The 20,000-nt window shown below is 43.8% G+C and overlaps 1 protein-coding gene across 3 annotated transcripts in view; it reads left to right on the top strand.

Moving 5' to 3' along the window:
- The window catches only part of RNPC3 (RNA binding region (RNP1, RRM) containing 3), an 864,050-nt gene that overhangs the window by 323,778 nt on the left and 520,272 nt on the right, over nt 1–20,000 (top strand). For all 3 annotated transcript variants that reach the window (XM_044086040.1, XM_044086039.1, XM_044086041.1), the window contains exon 5: nt 1–35. This exon is cut by the window's left edge and continues 77 nt beyond it. In XM_044086040.1, the coding sequence (XP_043941975.1) occupies nt 1–35 (35 nt within the window). The remainder of the gene's footprint in view (nt 36–20,000) is intronic.

Below are 20,000 nucleotides of genomic sequence, written 5' to 3'. Positions count from 1 at the left end.
ATGCTTTGGCAGGTGTACCAAAGTTTTATGTACAGGTAACTGTCTAATTTTATTATAGTGCAAAACTAGATGTGAAGTTGAAGACTACTTTAAATACTACTTGATGAGACACTGTATGTCATAGTGACAGCTTGTATATGGCTTGTGTCAGTGTCAGTCTGCAGTTCTACTTCAGTGTGTGCAATATTTCTACTAATGTATTTCATCTTCTGGGCAGTGTAGCATTTCTGCACAAAGTGGCACTGCTATATGACTGATGAGTTATGCTGTCAAAAAGCATTTTCAAAGCTTTGCAACTTCCCTGGTAAACTTTGCAGGACCTGTCCCCTTTCAGGCTTTGTAGACCTTACCCTGTAAAAGCATATGCTATAACATACGTGAGCTAATCCTTTTGTTACACTGCACAACTACAGTATTTTAGTTTTAACTGAAAACTGCCTAAAGCCCAACCTTAACAATATTGAAGTACTTCTCCCAGGCTATAACATTTACTGACTATATAGATCACGCAAAAAGGAGGAGGCATAGCAGTTGTTCTTCATAGTGATCTGTGCTGCAGTAGTCTTGGCTATATAGGTTATAGCCTGACAAGGATGCAACACCCAGCCAGCTTCCAAAGCTTCGGGTCACCTTATATATGCCCAAACAGTCATATCGAGCTGAGCTGACTAAAAAGTTAGGTTTGGGAGCCATGCACTTCTGAGCTTTCCTGCCTTTGAAGATAGCACTCTTCTGCAGATTTTCAAGGACTCACGGGTCAGCATGTGATGCTCCTTTTCTGGACAGGTAAGTTCCCTTTGAGGAAAACCTTACACATTTAAAAAGATGTTGTTTGAGTGTACTTATTTGTAAACTAAGAGTGTACATTTAACAGACTATAATAAGACCTAACTTCACTTTTAAATGGGAGCTCACTTTTTCCTTGTCCATTTAAAAGTTGTTAAAAGTAACTGTAAAATCTTTATTGTGGAGAAACTGTGTTCATTTTGCTTTTTAAGGCTGACAGAGTTTTCAAGTCCTTTTTACTGTGATTTTGAGGGAAAACATTTTTACCTGATTTGCTGCTTGTTATTCCCAGAAAAGAGGCAACATTTTTGGCTTAATCATGGAAGAAACTGTTCCATCATAGGTCCTTCTTTCAGCCACAAAAAGAAAAAGTTAAACAAACAACCTTTGCCACCCCAGCCACAGGTGGGTGACTCTTGTGGCTACAAGTACCAGTATGATTCCTTTATAGTCCATGTAGGAGTAAATGCCCTGAGCCTTGCCTTCCTCTTCCTGGACTGTATGGACAGAGACACTATGAAGCTCCTGGACTGTGTGACCTATGCCAATATGAGCATAGCACAGAGCAGCATTCTGCCATCTCCAGAGATAATGCCCCAATATGAGCTGAAGATAACTGACTTTAATAATTTACTTAGTGTTTGGTGTTACTCTTGGAAGGATATGGTCAGCAGATCACTTGTCATTGCAATAGATGTTTTGCACTTGTCCCTTCTAGGCTTCTGAATATTGGCAAAAACAATGTCTTTCTACTTTGTGTTTTTAGGCAATGCCAGCCTGACAGATCTTCCAGCATAGCAAAACCAACCCAAGAAAATCTAAAGGTGTTACTGCTCAGTGCCAGGAGTCTAGACAAGAGACTCCATATCCTGGAGAATGTTTTCTGCCTTCTCCAAAGATGATGTCCGAATATGAGCTGAAGATAATTGACTTATTTTGTTGTTGTCACTCATGGAAGGGTATGGTCAACAGATCACTCTTCATTGCAATGGATGTTCTGCACCTGTCCCTTCTAGGCTTCTGAATATTGGCTAAAACAATGTCTTTCTACTTTGTCTTTTTAGGCAATACCAGCCTGACAAATCTTCCAGCATAGCAAAACCAACCCAAGAAAATCTAAAGTTGTTACTACTCAGTGAAAGGAGTCTAAACAAGATACTGCATTTCCTGTAAGCTCTCTTTATCCTGGAGAATGTTGACATTTTTGCAGTTACTGAAACATGGTTTAAAACCATGAAGAGTATCCTGGCAGTGCAGGGCTAGAATGCCTTCCACACATTTAGACCAAGTACTGCACAGGAAGGAGCAAAAGGTGAAGGTTAATAAGTACATCTCAAGGCTGGTCAAAAAGTATGAAGCTCTTGAGCGTATCAATGTCCAAACTACCATAGACAACGTCCCATGCTATATCCTTGCAAGCTGTAGGTCCCTCACTATGACCCAGGAAACCCATAACACATACTTAAACGTTCTGGAAACACTCCCCGTTCATCCCAATACCGTATTCCTTAGCGACTTTAAGTACCACACTATATTCTTGGAATCATACATGACCCCAAGCTTGCAAGCCCAGAGACTGTTGGACTTTGTAAGCATTAACACTGTGGACCAGCAATTTCATACACCCGCTAGGGGTGCTGACATCTGGTTTCTAGTCCTCTCAAAAGTGAGAGAATATGGCACCTACGCTAGTATAATGTCCTCTCTGTTAAGATCGGATCGTAAAACCTGTCTGCTTTGAAAATAAAGTGAAAATCCTAGTGAAAAAGATTTACCATTTGACGCCAGGGCAGAGGCCAAGAACCATCCTCAGCTAAGGTGTGCCCAATTCCCAGTAATTTGTTTAGATGCTGAAGGCAGGATTGGGATATACTTCTGTTAAGGTTAAACTTTCTACCGTCTCCAGCTGCCTTCTTCTCGATCTGCCTCTGGTTAGCCTACTTCCAGTCAAAAGAATTCCTTGAGGGGAGTCTGCATATCAAGCCACCCAGAAAGAGGTTGGTCCCACAATGGGATCTCAGCTGTGTTCTGGAAAGTCTGATTTAGATTCCTTTTGAGCCAGCCGTATCCTCACTCATGAAATTCCAGACCTGAAAAACTGTTGTTTGACCTCACCTCAGTTAAAATGGTGTCCTTTTCTGGTTTTCTACGAGGACAGATTGAGCCATAAAACTAATCCAGCCTTCATGCCGAAGGTAATATGAGAGTTCACTCTGGACTAGAATATCTTGCTTCCTGTTTTCTTTTTTAGTCCTCAAAATAATAGGGAGAGAACTCTGCACACCATAGAATTCTCTACACCCTAGGTGTGCACAGGCAGTTAAGGTTTTTTCTGGATAACTACAAGGAAAGTAGCAAGACAAGCCAACCATTTCTGAAAAGAAAAAAGTGAGAGCCTGTGTTACAACAAACTATATGAAACTGGTATTCTCCTTACATTCTGCTCTATTATGTAGATAAAGACAAATGACTGAAAGACTCCTTAGAGCTCACACTTCCTAAAGTCACAGACACCAAAGTGGCTTTCATGCAGGAATAGATAAACAAAGATAATAGACAGCTTGTTGTAGAAGTTGCCACATGGACATCTTTTCACACCTTTTCAACCTTTACAAACTGTGCACTCATTCTAGGCCCAGGCAAGATTTGGAAAGGCTGTTCTGCAGGTCATACTAAACAGTATCATTCATTTGTTTTTATCCACCTTCCGCGATGTATCGGTAACTTACCAAAATGGTAGATATTTGAATGGAGTAATTTTGCAGTACTATATCCCTCCTACCTTCTGTAGAGAAGTTTTTGTATGCATTCCATTGATGGTTAGGGGGGGGAGATCACCTTTCCCTGATCTGTCTTATCTTTTTCCTTTCCCCCAACCCCATCCTTTGCTGAAGTGCTGAGGTTGACCTCCTCAGGGTTGAAAGAAGGAGAATGCTATTTTAACCGTTTTTTTCTTTTGCTCAGGGAATGCTTCCTATCAGTCCTGGAGCCTTCCTACCTCTTGCCTCTTGGACTAAGGATACTAAACTCTAGGTCCTTGCCTTTGGGTTGGTTCTACTTACTGGGAAGAAAGCTGTGAAGAAGAACAGGCTTAAGGCCCTATTACACCAGCATGCTCAAGCATGCCCAGAGTTGGACATGTGATGTAGATGGAGGAAGGAACCTGAACTGTTGAAGACTGGCTGGATGGATGAGGACAGCTAACAATAAAATCTTAGTAGTAAGGAGTGTTGAAACGGTGATCTGTTCAAACTTCTGCCGTGATGGTAAGTTACCTGTTTAGTTGTACTTTTACTTTTTCCACAGCCTTTACAAAAGTGCTTTGTATATTCCATTACTTGACCTTATGGCCAGTGCAAGATCCTAAGTTACTCGGAGCTTACTCTGCTAAAGCTTCTGCCACATCAGATGTTCATCGTGTTTCACTGTTGCAGTCATTACACTTCCTGCTGGCAAGCTACCCGCAGTCCGCCTAAATTCCAAAGTCCTGGTCCGGTGTCGGTTGCTGTCACCTCTTCCCCTGACGTCAGTGCGCCAGGGGTATAAAAGATGCAGCCAACGCCATTTTCTTCAGTCTTTCTTGCCGCGCGGTGCCTGAAGCAAAAGCAGTTCGCAAGTGCTGGTCGGCCGACTCCTGAGATTTTCAAAACCTAATTTCAGATCCGAAGTCTTCATTAAAGCTAAGTACCTCGTTGGGGAAACTTTTTTCTTGCTCCAGACCGATGTCAGAAAAAGTTAACAATTGTATTTCTTGTGGGAAGCAAATACCTCATAAGGATTGTCATTCTTACTGTATTCCTTGCCTAGGCCCTGACCACGACGTTGCTAGCTGTCGGTTTTGTGCTAGATTTAACCAATGCACTATTACGCATCGGTTCGATTTTGCCTTTCATTACTTTGGCCGAAGATTTAATTATATAATGCCATCGGAACAGTCGATGACCAGAGTTTATAAAAAGCGCAAGGAAAAGGACAGGCATCCAAGGTCCAAAACCGATGACGAGGCCTCCACTAGGCCAGTCACCTGTTCTCAGTGAGGCGCTTTCGCAGCCCCTGACACCTACTACCTCAGAGCCACAGGCCACTTCCGACTCCCACGTGGAGCCGACTAGGCCTCTGGATACTCAAGGTATTGGACATTCGGAAACTATTCCCTCAGATGGGTCCAGAGCCGCTGAGCAGGCATCGGCTTCTGTGGGTTTTCAGAACTACACAGTTATATGTTAAGCCAACCTCAGCTTCAAAGGCAAAGACTAAAGCAGCTCTAAAGACAAAGAAACAAGTACAGCGTTCTCCTGCAGAGACTTCCATGCCTAAAAAACAGATGCTTAAAATGGCCAAAGACTTAATTACTTTGATCAGGGCTTCCCATCCCCCTCCAGATAAGAGGCCTAGGCAAGCGACAGAATATGAATCTTCAGATCAGGTTTCCATTTCCTCTGATTCCTCTTCTGAACAGGGATATTCCATTCCTCCCTATGAGGATTCTTATGCTGAAGAGTCTATTCCTTCAGCCTCTCCTCCTGAGGATTACTTTTTTGGGGAAACCCTTCACACCATGAGGGAGCACTTTCACTGGGAGAGCCAAGAATACTCAGAATCTAAGAAAAGGCTCAGAGACTTTCTTTTACTACCTCAGCACAGACCTCTTGCTATTCCATCTGTTCTAGACATAGTAGATGATGTATTTTCAGAGTCCCTCTGATAGGGATTCTAGGGCACTGGACAGATGGGGGAAAAAAGTTTACACTTCTGCAACCTTGGCTGTAAGGGCTTTAAATTGCCAGTTTCATATGCTTAAATATCAGCAATATTTAATGTCACTGCTAAAACAGAAAATGTTGACAAATTCTGAATGTGCAGATAAAAAGGAAATGCAGGATTTATTGCATGCAGCTGAACAAGTGGGAAAACATACTTTGCAATGTGGCTTTGATTCACTAGAGGCCTCTTGCAGGGCCGCTTTTACGGGTACTGTCATCAGAAGGCATGCTTGGTTAAAGGAACAAAATCTGCCTGATCATGTTAAAGCAAAATTATTGGATGCTCCTTTACAGCATGATACTTTGTTTGGTGTTAAGGCAGAAGAGGTGTTGAAGAAAATGGAGGATAAAGCGAAATTTATGCCGACAGTTAAGGATTTCTTACAGGTACAACCACCCAGATATTTAGCAGGAACTGGCCTTCAAAGAATTGGTCCTTTCCAGTGTCAGACAGGCCACAGAAAGGCAGATACAGATGCCCTAGAGGCAGATCTCAGCCCCAAAGCTCATACAGGCCTAAACAATGGGGTACTTCTACCTCCAAAAGCGGAGAAGACAAATTACAGCCATATAGAAAACAGTCCCAATGACTTTCCTCTGCCAATACCAAGCACTTATCTTTTGGCAGCTCCCTTAGGGGGAAAACTAGCACTTTTTTCACAAAATTGGCATATAATCACTCAGGACAAATGAGTCTTGAATATAGTGTCCCTGGGCTACAGGTTCCACTTTCACACCCTGCCAAAGGCAAAAGGTATGCCAGACCTGCCACAAAATCAGTGGGCAGAGGCACAAAAACAAGTTACATCCCTCATGGACATGAGGGCCATTCAGCGAGTACCACAGCAAGAGCAGGGACAAGGATTTTACTCAAGACTATTCCTGGTACCCAGAAAGGGCAAAGCCTGGAGACCAGTACTGGACCTGTCTATTCTAAACACTTTTCTGGAAGTTCCAAAATTCAAAATTTTGACTCTGCAGCAGCTTCTGCCCATGCTGGGCAAGAAGGCTTGGCTTGTAAATTTGGACCTAAAAGAGGCATACCTGCATGTCCCAATCAGACAAAATTGCAGACGATACCTCAGATTCACAGCTGGATCAATGTACTACCAAATCTCTGCACTGCCCTTTGGCTTATCTACTGCGCCCAAGGTTTTCAAAAAATGCCTGGCACCAGTAATTGCTTTCTGCAGACAAAGAGGAATTCAAATATACCCTTACTTGGACGACTGCCTTATTCAAGCAGAGAACAAAGACATTCTACTGAAGCATCGGGTGTTTGTAAAAAGAGTACTAATTTGCCTAGGCTACACGGTAAACAAAAATAAATCAAAACTAGTACCCTCTCAAGAGATAATATTCCTGGGTGCAAGCTTAAATCCAACTGCCCTGATGGCTTATCTCACGCCAGACAAACAAAGGCAACAACCTTCTTACTTCGAAATGTTGGCAACAAACACCCAGTTATCTACAAGAAAAATTCTGCAGGCTTTGGGCTTCATGGCTTCCTGCATTCTGCTAATTCCATATGCAAGACTGCATATGAGGAAACTACAACGGTATCTAAAAAGTGTTTGGACTCAACATTGCCACAGACTGGAAACATTAATTACCCTCATTCCCTGCCTGCAACAGGAGTTTCGATGGTGGGCACAGGCCTGTCACCACAACAAGGGACAGCCATTCACTCTACCCACGGCCAGGCAAACACTAACAGATGCATCAGATTATGCCTGGGGGGCCCACGTGGCAGGATAATGTATTCAGGGAGCACGGCCAGCAAGCCAAATGCATCTCCATGTCAATCAAAAAGAGATGCTAGCTGTTCAGAAGGCCCTGACAGCCTTCAAGGATCTACTTCATCCAGGACAACTGCTGGTAAAGATGGACAATACTACAGTCATGTGGTACATAAACAAACAGGGAGGCACACATTCCTACCCCCTCTGCAGACAAGCCATGACTTTGTGGAACACAGCATTGACTTATCAAGTGCACCTGCAAGCACAATTCCTGCCAGGAAAGGCAAATACTCTGGCAGACGAACTAAGCAGAAATCTCAAGGATCCTCACGAGTGGAAACTAGATCCACAAATCTTCAGCATTATAAAAAGGAAATGGGGATGCCCAGACACAGATCTATTTGCCTCCCAGCACAACTGCCAACTACAGATATTCTGCACAAGGACTTATCACAAGCAAGCATGGAAAGTGGATACCCTATCATTCAGCTGGAAAACCCTTACAGTATATGCCTTTCCTCCACTGCTTCTCCTCCCCAAGGTACTCCTAAAGGTCAGACAAGAGAAGCCAAAAATGATATTGATTGCCCCAGTCTGGCCACGCCAGCACTGGTACCCAATCCTAAATAGCTTGTCTGAAGGCCCAGCCTGGACATTACCCCAAATTCCTCATTTGCTGACCCAACAAAACAATCAGATCCTGCACAGCCAACTCAGAACCCTAAATCTGGCTGCATGGCTGATAATGTAACCATTCAGAACACACCTCTCTCTAAAGCAGTTATGGATGTTATTTTGGAGGCCAGGAGGCCAAGCAGCAGAAAATCTTATGCAGAAAAATGGAAGAGATTCTGAGCTTGGAACCAGGCACAAGGAATGGACGCGCTTGTACCAAATATTCCTCAGATTTTACAATACCTAACTGAGATGCTGGACAAAGGCCTATCCTTCTCATCAATTAAGATCCATGCCTCTGCCATTTCAGCTCATTACAATACGGATCCACCTATTTTTTCACACCCACTGCTAAGGCAGTACCTCAGAGAGGCCAAAAACATAAGACCTGCAAGGAGAGCGCCAGCACCTGCATGGGACCTCAATTTTGTCTTGGAAAAGCTCACACTGCCTCCTTTTGAGCCAGCCAATACAGCTGAGATAAAATACTTATCATGGAAAACAGCTCTGCTCCTAGCAGTAACCACAGCAAGAAGAGTCTCTAAAGTTGCAGGCACTAATGGCTGTGAAACCTTTTCTTATTTTCCATCCGGACAGGGTTTCTCTAAGGACAAACCCAACATTTATGCCTAAGGTAGAGTCCAGTATGGCTCTTAACCAAACCATTCATTTGCCTACCTTTTATCCAAACCCACAGAATAAGTGGGAGAGACTTCTGTATTCTTTGGACATACACAGACAGCTACGCTTCTACTTGGACAAAACTAAAGCTTTCAGAAAGACTGAGCAACTTTTAGTGGCATATGCTGCAGGATCCTGCTGGCAGGTAGCCTGCCAGCAGGATAACCCAAGTGTAATGACTGCAACAGTGAATACACTTGAACATCTTCATTTATTGTAGGTACACAACTGTACTTTTTTATAAGAGGTATACATTCCTGAAGAGATGTGTGAAGCTGTAGTCTTAATGTAGACTTCAGGGACATATCTGAATTTAACAAGCCCAGTACTGCCTGTTACTGTGTTGTAAAATGTGCACCTCTCCATGCCAGTCAAGCATGACATTGCTTTAGGTTCCACTGAAAATGCTTTCTTCCAAGAACAATGTTGTAGTTGAGTGAGGTGATATTCATACTTAGTATGGACATAGCATTGGGGAAATCCCTGATAAAGTGATATTTACATGATTGTTCTTTATATGGGAGATGTGAAGATACTTTGTGTAGTAAGAAATGTGAAATAAAAAATGTAGAGTAAGACTTGGCTTATGATTCTGGATAAAATGTTATTTACATGTCTTCATATCTGCCTTTTTTTGCACAGTAATCTCTCCATAAAGACTTTGTTGACCATTTAACTATTGTGATTCATACTAATGAATTATCAACTCTTATTAAAGTAAAAACAGTTTTTAGATAAAGATAAAATGACCAATAGACTCCCAAGTAGAGTGGAGAATTTCCTATTCTATCCAATAGGAATTATTTTCTCTTCATACACTGAACCACTGCTAGGGACTGCTTCATATCGTCTTTATAGACATAGCATTTCTTGCTAAAAACTACCATTCACTGCTCAACCAGTGTGCCTCCATAAAAAACACCACAATTCATAAAGCATATCACACAATTCAAAAGAACAGCAAACTCGTAATGCCACCTACAGAATTTGATCCATTGATAGACTTATATTTCTCATTTAATGCATTTTTAGCTTCTCTTCTTATTAGTCATCCAGTTGGTGCATTTATATTTTCTCTTATTCCTCCACTGAAGTAGTTGAGCTGACAATGTGATTTTTAACTACACATTTTCTAGCCAATAGGCATAGGAGATTTACTTCTTTAGCCAATAGGAGTCATTCACAGATAAAGCTTTATGCCATGACTTGCGTAGCTTAACTACGATTAAACTAACCAATATAGTCTTAGAAGAAAACTAAGATTTTTCTATTCCGACCAATAGGAGTCAATTAATCTGCACCAGCCTCACATTGCTCTTCATGCACAGCAATTTTTCATGGAGACTTTGCTTGTTCTTTAGCTATTGTGTTGCACATACACATCTCTGAGAGAATGATGTTTCTTATAACGCTGTAAAAACAGCCTCGCATTACTCTTCATAAACACAACAATTTCATCACGGAAATTTTGCTTACTATTTAGCTATAATCTTGCAAATACATATCTCCGAGGGCTGTCATCCAATCAATGTACATCTTATTTCTTCCTTAGATATAAGTTGGTTTTGCATTACATTGTGAAGTAAACATGGCTTTGGCCAATAGGGATTCTCCTTTTTACCATTATAGAAATTTTTATGCCGTAACTCACATCCAGTTTTTATCTTAAACTTAATGTGAAAGATTATACTTTTTAGTAATTACTCTCCCATGATAGATGCCATCCATTCAGAGTAAAGCTGACTCAATCACAATATACTTAGAAGTAAAGATTCACATTGAGATGCATAGCAAATGACCATAGCTACGTGTTAACTGGCTAATAGAATTTCAGATGGCACAGAAGATTCATTATTCTAGCCAATAACAGTTATCCTTTCTCCATAAACTATGTCTGGGCTTCCATCCTATGTTGATTCATAATGGAGACATCTTATGATCACCATATTCTATGCTTAAAAGGCTATATAAGAGCCAGTTCTGCTTTTACCAAGAGAAGTCTCTTTTATATAAAAAAAAAAGTCTTTTTTATATATCAAAGAGTCATCGATACCATTTCCCTTATGGAAAGATCTTTAAAACATCATTTATCAGAAGATTTTGCACTTATTTCACTTTGAGAAATTCTATAATGTTACTATAACATATTCATAATCCATCTACTGTGCCTCTTTAGATTATCTGTTTTCACTTAAGAAATAGTTGAGTGGCCTAAACTTCAGGTTATTCAATCTAAATTATTTTTCACATGATCACTGAATAGCTTTAAGTGGCAAAAGCTCAACTTAGTGTCCTTATGGTAAGAATTCTTACTTAGATGGTAACATACCCAGTAGAGAGATAATATTGTTGCTTTATTAAGTCATTCTATTTTTTTAATACTTAATCTCCTTTCTTTCAAAAAGGGTTTTAATGGTACTAAGCCATTTAGTCCATTTGGCCTCTCTATTTCAGTTCTGTTGACCAAATCTCCTTCTCTTGCTGTAGGTTCTAATTTTGAAATGATCATAAATGTAAAAAAATGTGCAATATTTTCTTGGATATGGGTATACAGAGCATTTGTCTCAGTTTGATTTCTTATATCTGATTGGTGCTTGAATATACGTTCTTTAAACATCCTGTTTGTCTTTCCTACATAGTAGCTTGGACATCTATCATACATTGCAATATAAATAACATTTTTACTTCGACAACTAGCATAGCCATGAATCCGATATCTTTCCCTTGCATGTACCACATCTATAGTTGCCCACTCTTTGAGAAGATATTCTGTCACTTTGTCCAGATTCATTCTTGCTACGCAACATTCTTTTCAAGTTCTTTTTATTCTTAAAGGTAAAATGGGGGACCTCTCCTACTATCTCTTTTATTTTAATGTCTGAGGTCAAGATGGGCCAGTATTTCTTTATCACTGAACATACTGTGGCATTATCAGTACTATATGTGATATTCACCCTCAGTTGCTGATGTTTGTTCTTCTCCTCTTCATAAACAAAGGTATTGGATTTTTTAATAGTACTACTTTGACCATAGGATGCTGAGTAGTATGGTTTTCCTTTTTTAGCCAGTAAAGTCATGGCTTGCTCCTTAGTCATCTTGATTTTATCCATCTTATAACCACGTTCTGTAAAATCACACATCAATTTATCCTATTCTTGAATGAAAATCTCTTCTTGTGTACAAAGCCTGGATATGCATATCACGTGATCATCAACTATATTATGAAAAATATGCCTAGGATACATACTAGAATGGTATAACATGTGGATGTTATGTGATCCTATCTCGCCTACATTCTGACTGATGGGTTCGGAGCCGATCCCTCGGCTCCGACTCGGCACGCTTATGCCAAAGAGCGAAGTCTCTTATTGGCTGAGCTTATTATATCCCAGGATGCACCACTACCATTCCCCCAGATCTCGTTTGCCGCTTGCGAAGACGTGGTCTCGAGCTGGCTGGGCTGAGTAGTTATTATTAACTAACTTTTCTGTCAGTTTTTTTGCTGTTTTAGCCACAAAAGCTGTTTTAACAGCTAACGATCTTATTGTGTGTGTTTGGATTGTGAAAACTTGTTGTGTGTGATTGGGTTGGTTTGATTTCGCCCCTTCATCCAGGGCCTTCCCGGTCTATCAACCCTTTTAAAACTTTACAGGGTTTCAGAGTTCCCTGTCATTTACAAGAGGTGTTTGCGTTAACTATAACTGTAAGCCTATCAGGTTTGTCATCAGTAAATCTCTAGCTGTTTACTTTCCTGTCAAAGTTACTGGAATTGTTTAATATAATGTCTCAAACCCCTAGGCCTTCGGGCTTTAAAAATGTTCAAATGTGGTTTCAAAATGTCTATCACAGACGATCATTCTCTGTGTATATTGTTTAGGGGCAAAACACTTGCAGGAGTCATGCAGCGTATGTCACGCTTTTTCCTCAAGGGTCCTCCAGGAGAGGAAAATAAATTGATTCTTAAGGGGTTAGTTAAACCTTCCTTTGAAGAAGCCTTGGCATCCTCTCCTTCTCCGGCTAAAAAGAAAAGGGCGTCGGTTCCGACCAGTCCGTCGGATCCGACCGCCAAGAGACATAGGCAGGCCTCTCCTTCGGCTCCAAAGACTTGGGCCGAGGTGAACGGTCTGCCTCGATGCCACCAGTATCGACTCCTCTGGCTTCGGAGCCGATGGCTGGGGCATCGAGGCGGGTCACCTTCGGCTCCGCTGCTCGGAGCCGACAAGGGTCGCTCAGACACTTCCTCCTCGGCGAAGTCCACCTCGGCACCGATGGAATCTGGTGTGTGTATTCCTCGGCGCCGATACTCATCGAGTCGCCTCGGAGCCGGTCCCCTAGCCCTTTGGGGCCGATGGAGAGGCCGTCTCGAACCCGTTCTGTTTCTTCTCGGTCTTCGAGAATGTCAGATTCTGATATAGACAGGGTGCTCCAAAGACTGTTCCAGTCACCAGTCTTCCAAAAATTTGTTTGGTTCCGATCCAGTTGGCTTCGAGCCGATGACCTTGGCCCACCCATTGCCATTCCTCCTCCGACTGCTTCGGCTCCGTCGGAGCAGGTGCTGTTGGAGCCGGTGGAGATCTCAGAGTCGGCTCCGACTCTTACTCCAACCCGGGCCTTCGGGTCCGAGTTTGGTACGCGGACTTCTTCGGCTGGACCCGGGGTGATGTTTGGGACCTATGCTTTCGGTTCCGAGCCTCCCCTCGGTGCCGGCTGCGGGACTTCCGTCGGCTATCACGGCTCCGGAGACCGGACACTCCCAGGATTCTGGGGTCCGGCTTTCAGGGCCATGAGGAGTGCCTTGGCCAAGTCCTCTTCGGCCATCTCTCCGGCTTTACCGGCACCTTCCTGGGCGTGGAGACTGGGTCTTTGGCAGTTCCCTGTCCGTAGCCAGCGGAGCCCGAGGCCTGAGGTTACCCCAGTGGGGTTCCCCTCCTCCTGAGGGTTCTTCCGCGTTGTCTTCGGAGGGACCCCAAGGAAGAGATCGTGCAAGAGGAAGCACTTGGACTCCCCGAGTCTATTACATCAGACACTGATATGGATGATGCAGAAGGGTCCCCTAAGTCGTCCTCGGATGATGTCTCATTTGCAGACATCTTAGAGATCCTCAAACAACGAGGCGGCTGGATATCCAAACCCCCCTCTGCGGACGAGTCAGTGCTCCTCAAGGCCTTTGGGGCTCAGCCCTCCGCCTCCTGGGTGTCTCCGCCCTTCGACGAGCTTCTGGATTTAGTTTGTCGGAAGGGGAACATCCAGATACCGTGGAACCAGTTCCTTCTCGTCCAAATAAATTTTTGTCTGCTCCCCCCGAGAAGGAGTTCCTTACTAAAGGCGTGGCTGTAGATGCCATGGTGGCCGAAGGGGCGGGTAGAGCGGCAGGCACAGGCGTGGCTCTACGTAGACAAGCCTGGCTCCGCTTGTGTCAGTTTGCGGAGGCCTTTAAGTCTTCCTTCGCCGACGCTCCCTTTGATGGGTCCTCATTGTTTGGACCCAAGGTGAAAGACACCCTTACTCGCTGTGAGCAAGAGGGAAAAACTTTATCTGCCGTAGGAGCCCGTTATTCCACTCCCTTTCGGCCTTACCCCAAGGCTAAAGGAGGGGGGAAAATGTGGTTCCGCAAATCTCGCAAGTTTTTCTCCCAACAGCAGGAAGATTCCCCGTCCAGAGGCAGAGGACGGGAAATTTTTCAGGAGACGCCGTCCCAGAGGCGGCAGAGGGCCCCGCAATTCTGGAGACCGCGAGCCCTTTCGTGGCTCTTCAGCCTCCCACGCGTCATGAGGGATTGCCCGGCTGTGCTGCTCGGAGCCAGTCGGGTGTCGTTGCCAAGCACCTAAAAGCCTGGGAGTCAATCACTCAGGACAGATGGGTGCTTCGGATCATTGCCGGAGGTTACACCATCCCATTCATATACTCACCCCACCGTCCAAAAGAATCCCGGACCCACCACCCAGTCAAAGGGAAATAGCAGCCGCAGAAGCTTTAAAGCTGCTAGAAAAGGAGTCATCCAACCGGTCCCCACAGACCAGATCGGATCAGGAAATTACTCCAGGTTCTTTTTAGTGCCAAAAAAGACAGGGGACCTGAGGCCAATATTGGATCTCAGCAGACTGAACCAATCCGTCACGAAATCCAAATTCGAATGGTCACGTTACAATCCATTCTCCCATTGTTGGAGAAGGATGTTTGGATGTGCTCCATAGACCTCAAGGACGCCTATTATCACATACCGATACATCAGGCGTCCAGGAGGTATCTGCGCTTCAGCCTGGGGAGTCAGTCATTACCAATTTTGCTCTGCCCTTTGGTCTCACCACAGCCCCCAGGGTGTTCACCAAGTGTTTGGCAGTAGTGACGGCTCACCTGAGAAGTCTTGGATTCCAAGTGTTTCCCTATCTCGACTGGCTCCTAACTGCCACCACCAGGCATCTACTAATGGACAACCTCAAAGCCACCATCTCCCTGGGTGTTTCCCTGGGGATTACGTTCAATTGGTCAAAGTCTGTCTTGCTGCCCTCTCAGCATAAAGTTTATAGGAGCAGAGATAGACTCAAGATTGATGCGCGTCTTTCTTCCTGCCGAAAGGATCCGAACTTTACAGGGCCAAGTTCAAGCTCTGATCTCGAGATCCAAAGCCCCAGCCAGGATGGTTCTACAGGTTTTAGGCTCAATGTCTGCCACGGTTCTTTTAGTTCCTCTAGCAAGATTACACATGAGGATTCTTCAGTGGCTCTTGTCAACTCAATGGTCCTTTCAGGATCTTCCCTCAATCATCACATCATGATTACGAAATATGCAAAGGGACCTTCGCTGGTGGCTTCAGACCTCCAACTTGGAACAAGGAAAACCCTTTGTTCCCCCCCCCCCAGTGGTTACCCTGGCGACAGGTGCCTCCCAAATAGGGTGGGGGCATTGTCTGGGCAGGCTAGTTCAGGGCTCCTGGCTTCCAGGAAGCTCTTCTCCACATCAACGTGTTGGAGATGAGGGCTGTACTTCTATCCCTACAAGCCTTACACAAGTTTCTTCCTCAGGGCATCATCGCCATCCACACAGACAACATGTCGGTGGTTTGGTACCTGAACAAACAAGGAGGGACCAGATCATACCCCCTTTGCAGAGAGGCCATGAGAGTGTGGGAATGGGCTGTAGCTACCAACCGCTTCTTGGTAGCGACCCACATCCCAGGAAAGTCAAATATATTGGCAGACAAATTGAGCAGGACAATTCTCTCTCCTCACGAGTGGTCTCTAAACCACACAGTAGCAGCTCAGGTTTTCAGGAGATGGGGGACGCCGTGCTGCGACCTGTTTGCAACTCCACTGAACACCAAGTGCCAAAGGTTTTTCTCCTTGATCCCACATCAGGGAGTACCAGCCATGGATGCTCTAGCACAACCTTGGCCAACAGGGCTACTTTATGCCTTTCCTCCAATTCCGCTTCTTCCCAGAGTTATTCAAAAAGCTTCTCAACTGGGGTCTTCAATGATACTGATTGCCCCATACTGGCCTCGTCAGGTATGGTTTCCCTACCTGAAGAAGCATGCAGTGGGCGATCCCTGGACTTTATACCCAATTCTGGACTTGTTAATCCATCAGTCGGGACATCGGCATCAGTCCCTTCAATCTTTGAATTTGACAGCTTGGCTCCTCCACTTCCGACTTTAGTCAGAAGGCACAAACTAGACCCGGAAGTTGTTCACATTTTATCTTGACCCACAAACCCACCACTAACAAATTGTACCTTAGTAAGTGGAAGAGGTTTGCTATCTGGGCTCAACTCAAGGGCTTAGACCCTATCACTGCTCCTGTCCCAGAGGTCTTGAAATTCTTAACATCCCTATTTAATCAGGGATCTTCTGTCTCAACTATTAAAGTCCAACTAGCAGCTATCTCTAAATTCCACGAATCCATCGATCCTCCTTTGATGAGCTGCAGACTATGCAAAACTTTCATTAAAGGTGCGAGCCTATTAAGACCCCCAGTTTTCATCCTGCACCTCCGTGGGATCTTGATTTGGTGCTTCGCAAGCATTAACATCTCCCCCTTTCGAACCGGCTGCTACATGCGAGTTAAAATATCTGTCTTGGAAAACTGCCTTCTTAGTTGCAATTACTTCTGCAAGAAGAGTTTCAGAGCTTCAAGCCCTGTCTATTAAGCCACCGTACTTGATTTTCCACAAGGATAGAGTATCACTTAGGCCTAATCCATCCTTTGTCCCAAAGATCTGTTCTAGTTTCTGCCTACAACAATCTCTAGAGCTACCAGTTTTCTTCCCAAAATTCTCCAATGAAGCAGAATACACTCTTCATAAATTGGATGTTCACAGGCAATTACGCTTCTATTTAGACAGGACTCAGCAACTTCGTAAGTCAGACCAGTTGTTTGTGTCCTTCTCAGATAATAAACGGGCCAAACCATCACAAAGCTACTATCTCAAAATGGATCAGAGATTGCATAACTCAGGCTTATTCTTCTTGAATAAGCAACTTACAACATCTATCAAAGCTCATTCTACCAGAGCTATGGCTACTTCTATAGCTTTTCATTCCAAGCTCGCTATTTCGAAATCTGTGCTGCGGCTACTTGGTCCAATCCGCACACTTTCATTTCCCACTACAAATTGGATGTGGCATCTAAAGGACGAGCATCATTTGGTTCCACGGTACTCAGGAGTGTTTTCCAGTGAGCCACCCAGGATTCAGGTGCTAGGACGCTGTCCCATCAGTCAGAATGTAGGCGAGATAGGATCACATAACATCTTTTAGTTATGTACTCACCATAACTTCAGATGTTTGGGATCCATCTGCCTACATTCCTAATACCCACCCTCCTTCCCCTGCCTTGGAGATCAGAAGAGATTGAACGGTTTTGAGTTCTACTGTTTTATCTTGTTTCATCTGACGATGTTATATAAGCAGGGTATGCATGTGTGCATGTATGCGGACAAACTAGATCTGGGGGAATGGTAGTGGTGCATCCTGGGATATAATAAGCTCAGCCAATAAGAGACTTCGCTCTTTGGCATAAGCGTGCCGAGTCGGAGCCGAGGGATCGGCTCCGAACCCATCAGTCAGAATGTAGGCGAGATGGATCCCAAACATCTGAAGTTATGGTGAGTACATAACTAAAAGTTTCTCCACATTGACTTACTAAAAAGCATGGTGTCAGTTCCCTTTATAGGTTCATAGGTAGGTACTAGGCTATCGTCCCAAGGGCCTACGCAAGCCTAGCCAACAAGGTTCCCTGGCTTACACCACCCAAGCAAGTTATTTTCTTGTGCCACTGACAAGCAGACACACAGAAGTGATCCCCGGGGTGTATTTCCTATTTCCCATCCACTCATCAAGATTTTTCTTGAAGAATGCTAATGAAGAACTTTGCTTGACATAAATGGGTAGCCTGTTCCAGAGTATGGGAAGTCTCTGGGATAGGAATCTCCCTCTAGCATGTCCTGTTTATTGTGGTGACAAGGTTTAGGTCCCTAGAGAGTGTAGCTCTGAGGGATTGGGATTTCTTTAGGTGTAGCATGTTCAACAGCTCTGGGTTTGACATAGCTTTATATGTTAGGCAGAGATCACCTCTGAGTAGGCGATATGCTACTGAGTAAAGCTGGAGTTTTTGAGGCGGTCAGTGTAGGGCATTTGTTTGAGTCCAGTAATCCTCTTTGTGAGGTGCTTCTGTGGCCTTTCCAGCTGCTGCAGATGTCTTGTGAGGTACATTCCAAAAGGGGCGTTGTACTCTATAATGGGTCTAATGAGTGATGAGTAGAGGGTATCGATGACCTCTTTTTTCCTGGATGAGAACTCTTTTATGATGAGGTGTGCCACGTAGAATGACTTCCTGACTACTGTGGCGATGTGGCTATCAAAGGAGAGACTACTGTCCACCTGGGTCCCAAGGTCTCTTATCACACATTCAGTGTTAAGTAGCTTGCTGCCTATGTGGTAGTTAATGGGTACAGAGTTTTTACCAAAGGGGATGACACTGCACTTTTTGGCATTGAGCTTGAGGCCATGGCTCTGACACCAGGCATCTGTCTCAGAGAGGCCCTTCTGTAGGATGTTCACATCATTTGGGGACTTGAATATGGCTCCTAGTTTGCAGTCATCTGTGAACTTCGTTAGCCAGAGGCCTTCTGTGTTAGCCTGTACTTCAGAGAAATAGATACCAAACAGGAGCGGTCCCAGGACGGAACCCTGTGGTACTCCACTTGTCGCTGGTTTGAGGTCAGATTTGGAGTCTGCAACTTTTACAGTGTGGGTTCTGTAGTGAGCCAGTTGGCAACCCATCTTGTGACGTAGGGATTTATGCCTAGTTTATTGAGTTTAGCTATAATTCCAGAATGGGGGATGGTGTCGAAAGCCTTGGCGAGGTCAAGATAGGCTGTGTGTACCACTTTACCGTCATCTACTGGATCTAGTTGCAATTGTACATCCAAGAAATCTACCATTTCTCTAGATACATTGACTTCAGATTTGAGGAAGGTAGTAGTTTTGGTTAGAAATTCAACGGACCAATTTATTCCTTCTTCATCCCCTTCTCATAGGACAGAGATGTCGTCCACAAATCTATTGTACAGAACAACGTTCTTATTCCATATGTTTTCTGTATCAGTGGCATGTTTTACATATCCTTAGTAATACTTCTTTCCATTAGTAGCTCATAGAGGGGGTGTCATTTATCCTCCGCTTCATCAGATCTAGATCTTTCTTATTAATCTTCTTATATGTCTCTTGGTCATTCAACATGTTAATAATGCTTCTGACATAATTTTCTGACCCCATTACTACCACTGCACCTCCTTTGTCAGCGGGCTTGATAATAATGTCATCCCTCTTCTGTAACTCTTTCAGAGCCTCATTCTCCTTGAGTTAGGTTGAAATAATGGCTACCATTCTTTCTTTCTTTCTCTGGTTTCAAAAACTTCTTGCTCACAAAGATGTACAAATGTATCCACGGTGGGATGGCCACATGGAGCAAATGTGCTGGGTTTTCTATACTTTTTCCTTTCTTTGCCCCTGTTAAATTACCATTACTACCAAAAATGTGTTTCAGTGTAACATTTCTTCCGAAACATTTTCAGTTGCAAATTCATCAAAGGATGACTTAACTGATAGTATAAAGCCTAACCCCTTCTCTAAGACACCTATTTGTTCTTTAGTTAATCGACATTTTGACAGATTGACCACTAGGGAATTCTTTTTCACATTTTCCTTCTTTTCCTTTCTCTGCTCATTGACTTGGCTGTTCGTTGTTCTTTTTTCTCTATTACAAAAGGGAGCTGCTGCTCTATTGGTAGCTCCCTTTTTAGGCATGGCTCCAGATCCATTGTCATGTTCTATATCTATCGATTTTCAGCCCCT

Source organism: Protopterus annectens, chromosome 10.part0 (genome assembly GCF_019279795.1).
Source record: "Protopterus annectens isolate FY-2018-M chromosome 10.part0, PAN1.0, whole genome shotgun sequence".
Lineage (NCBI taxonomy): Eukaryota > Metazoa > Chordata > Ceratodontiformes > Protopteridae > Protopterus > Protopterus annectens.
Note: the sequence above shows the minus strand (reverse complement) of the source record. Positions and strands in the feature narration are given on the sequence as shown.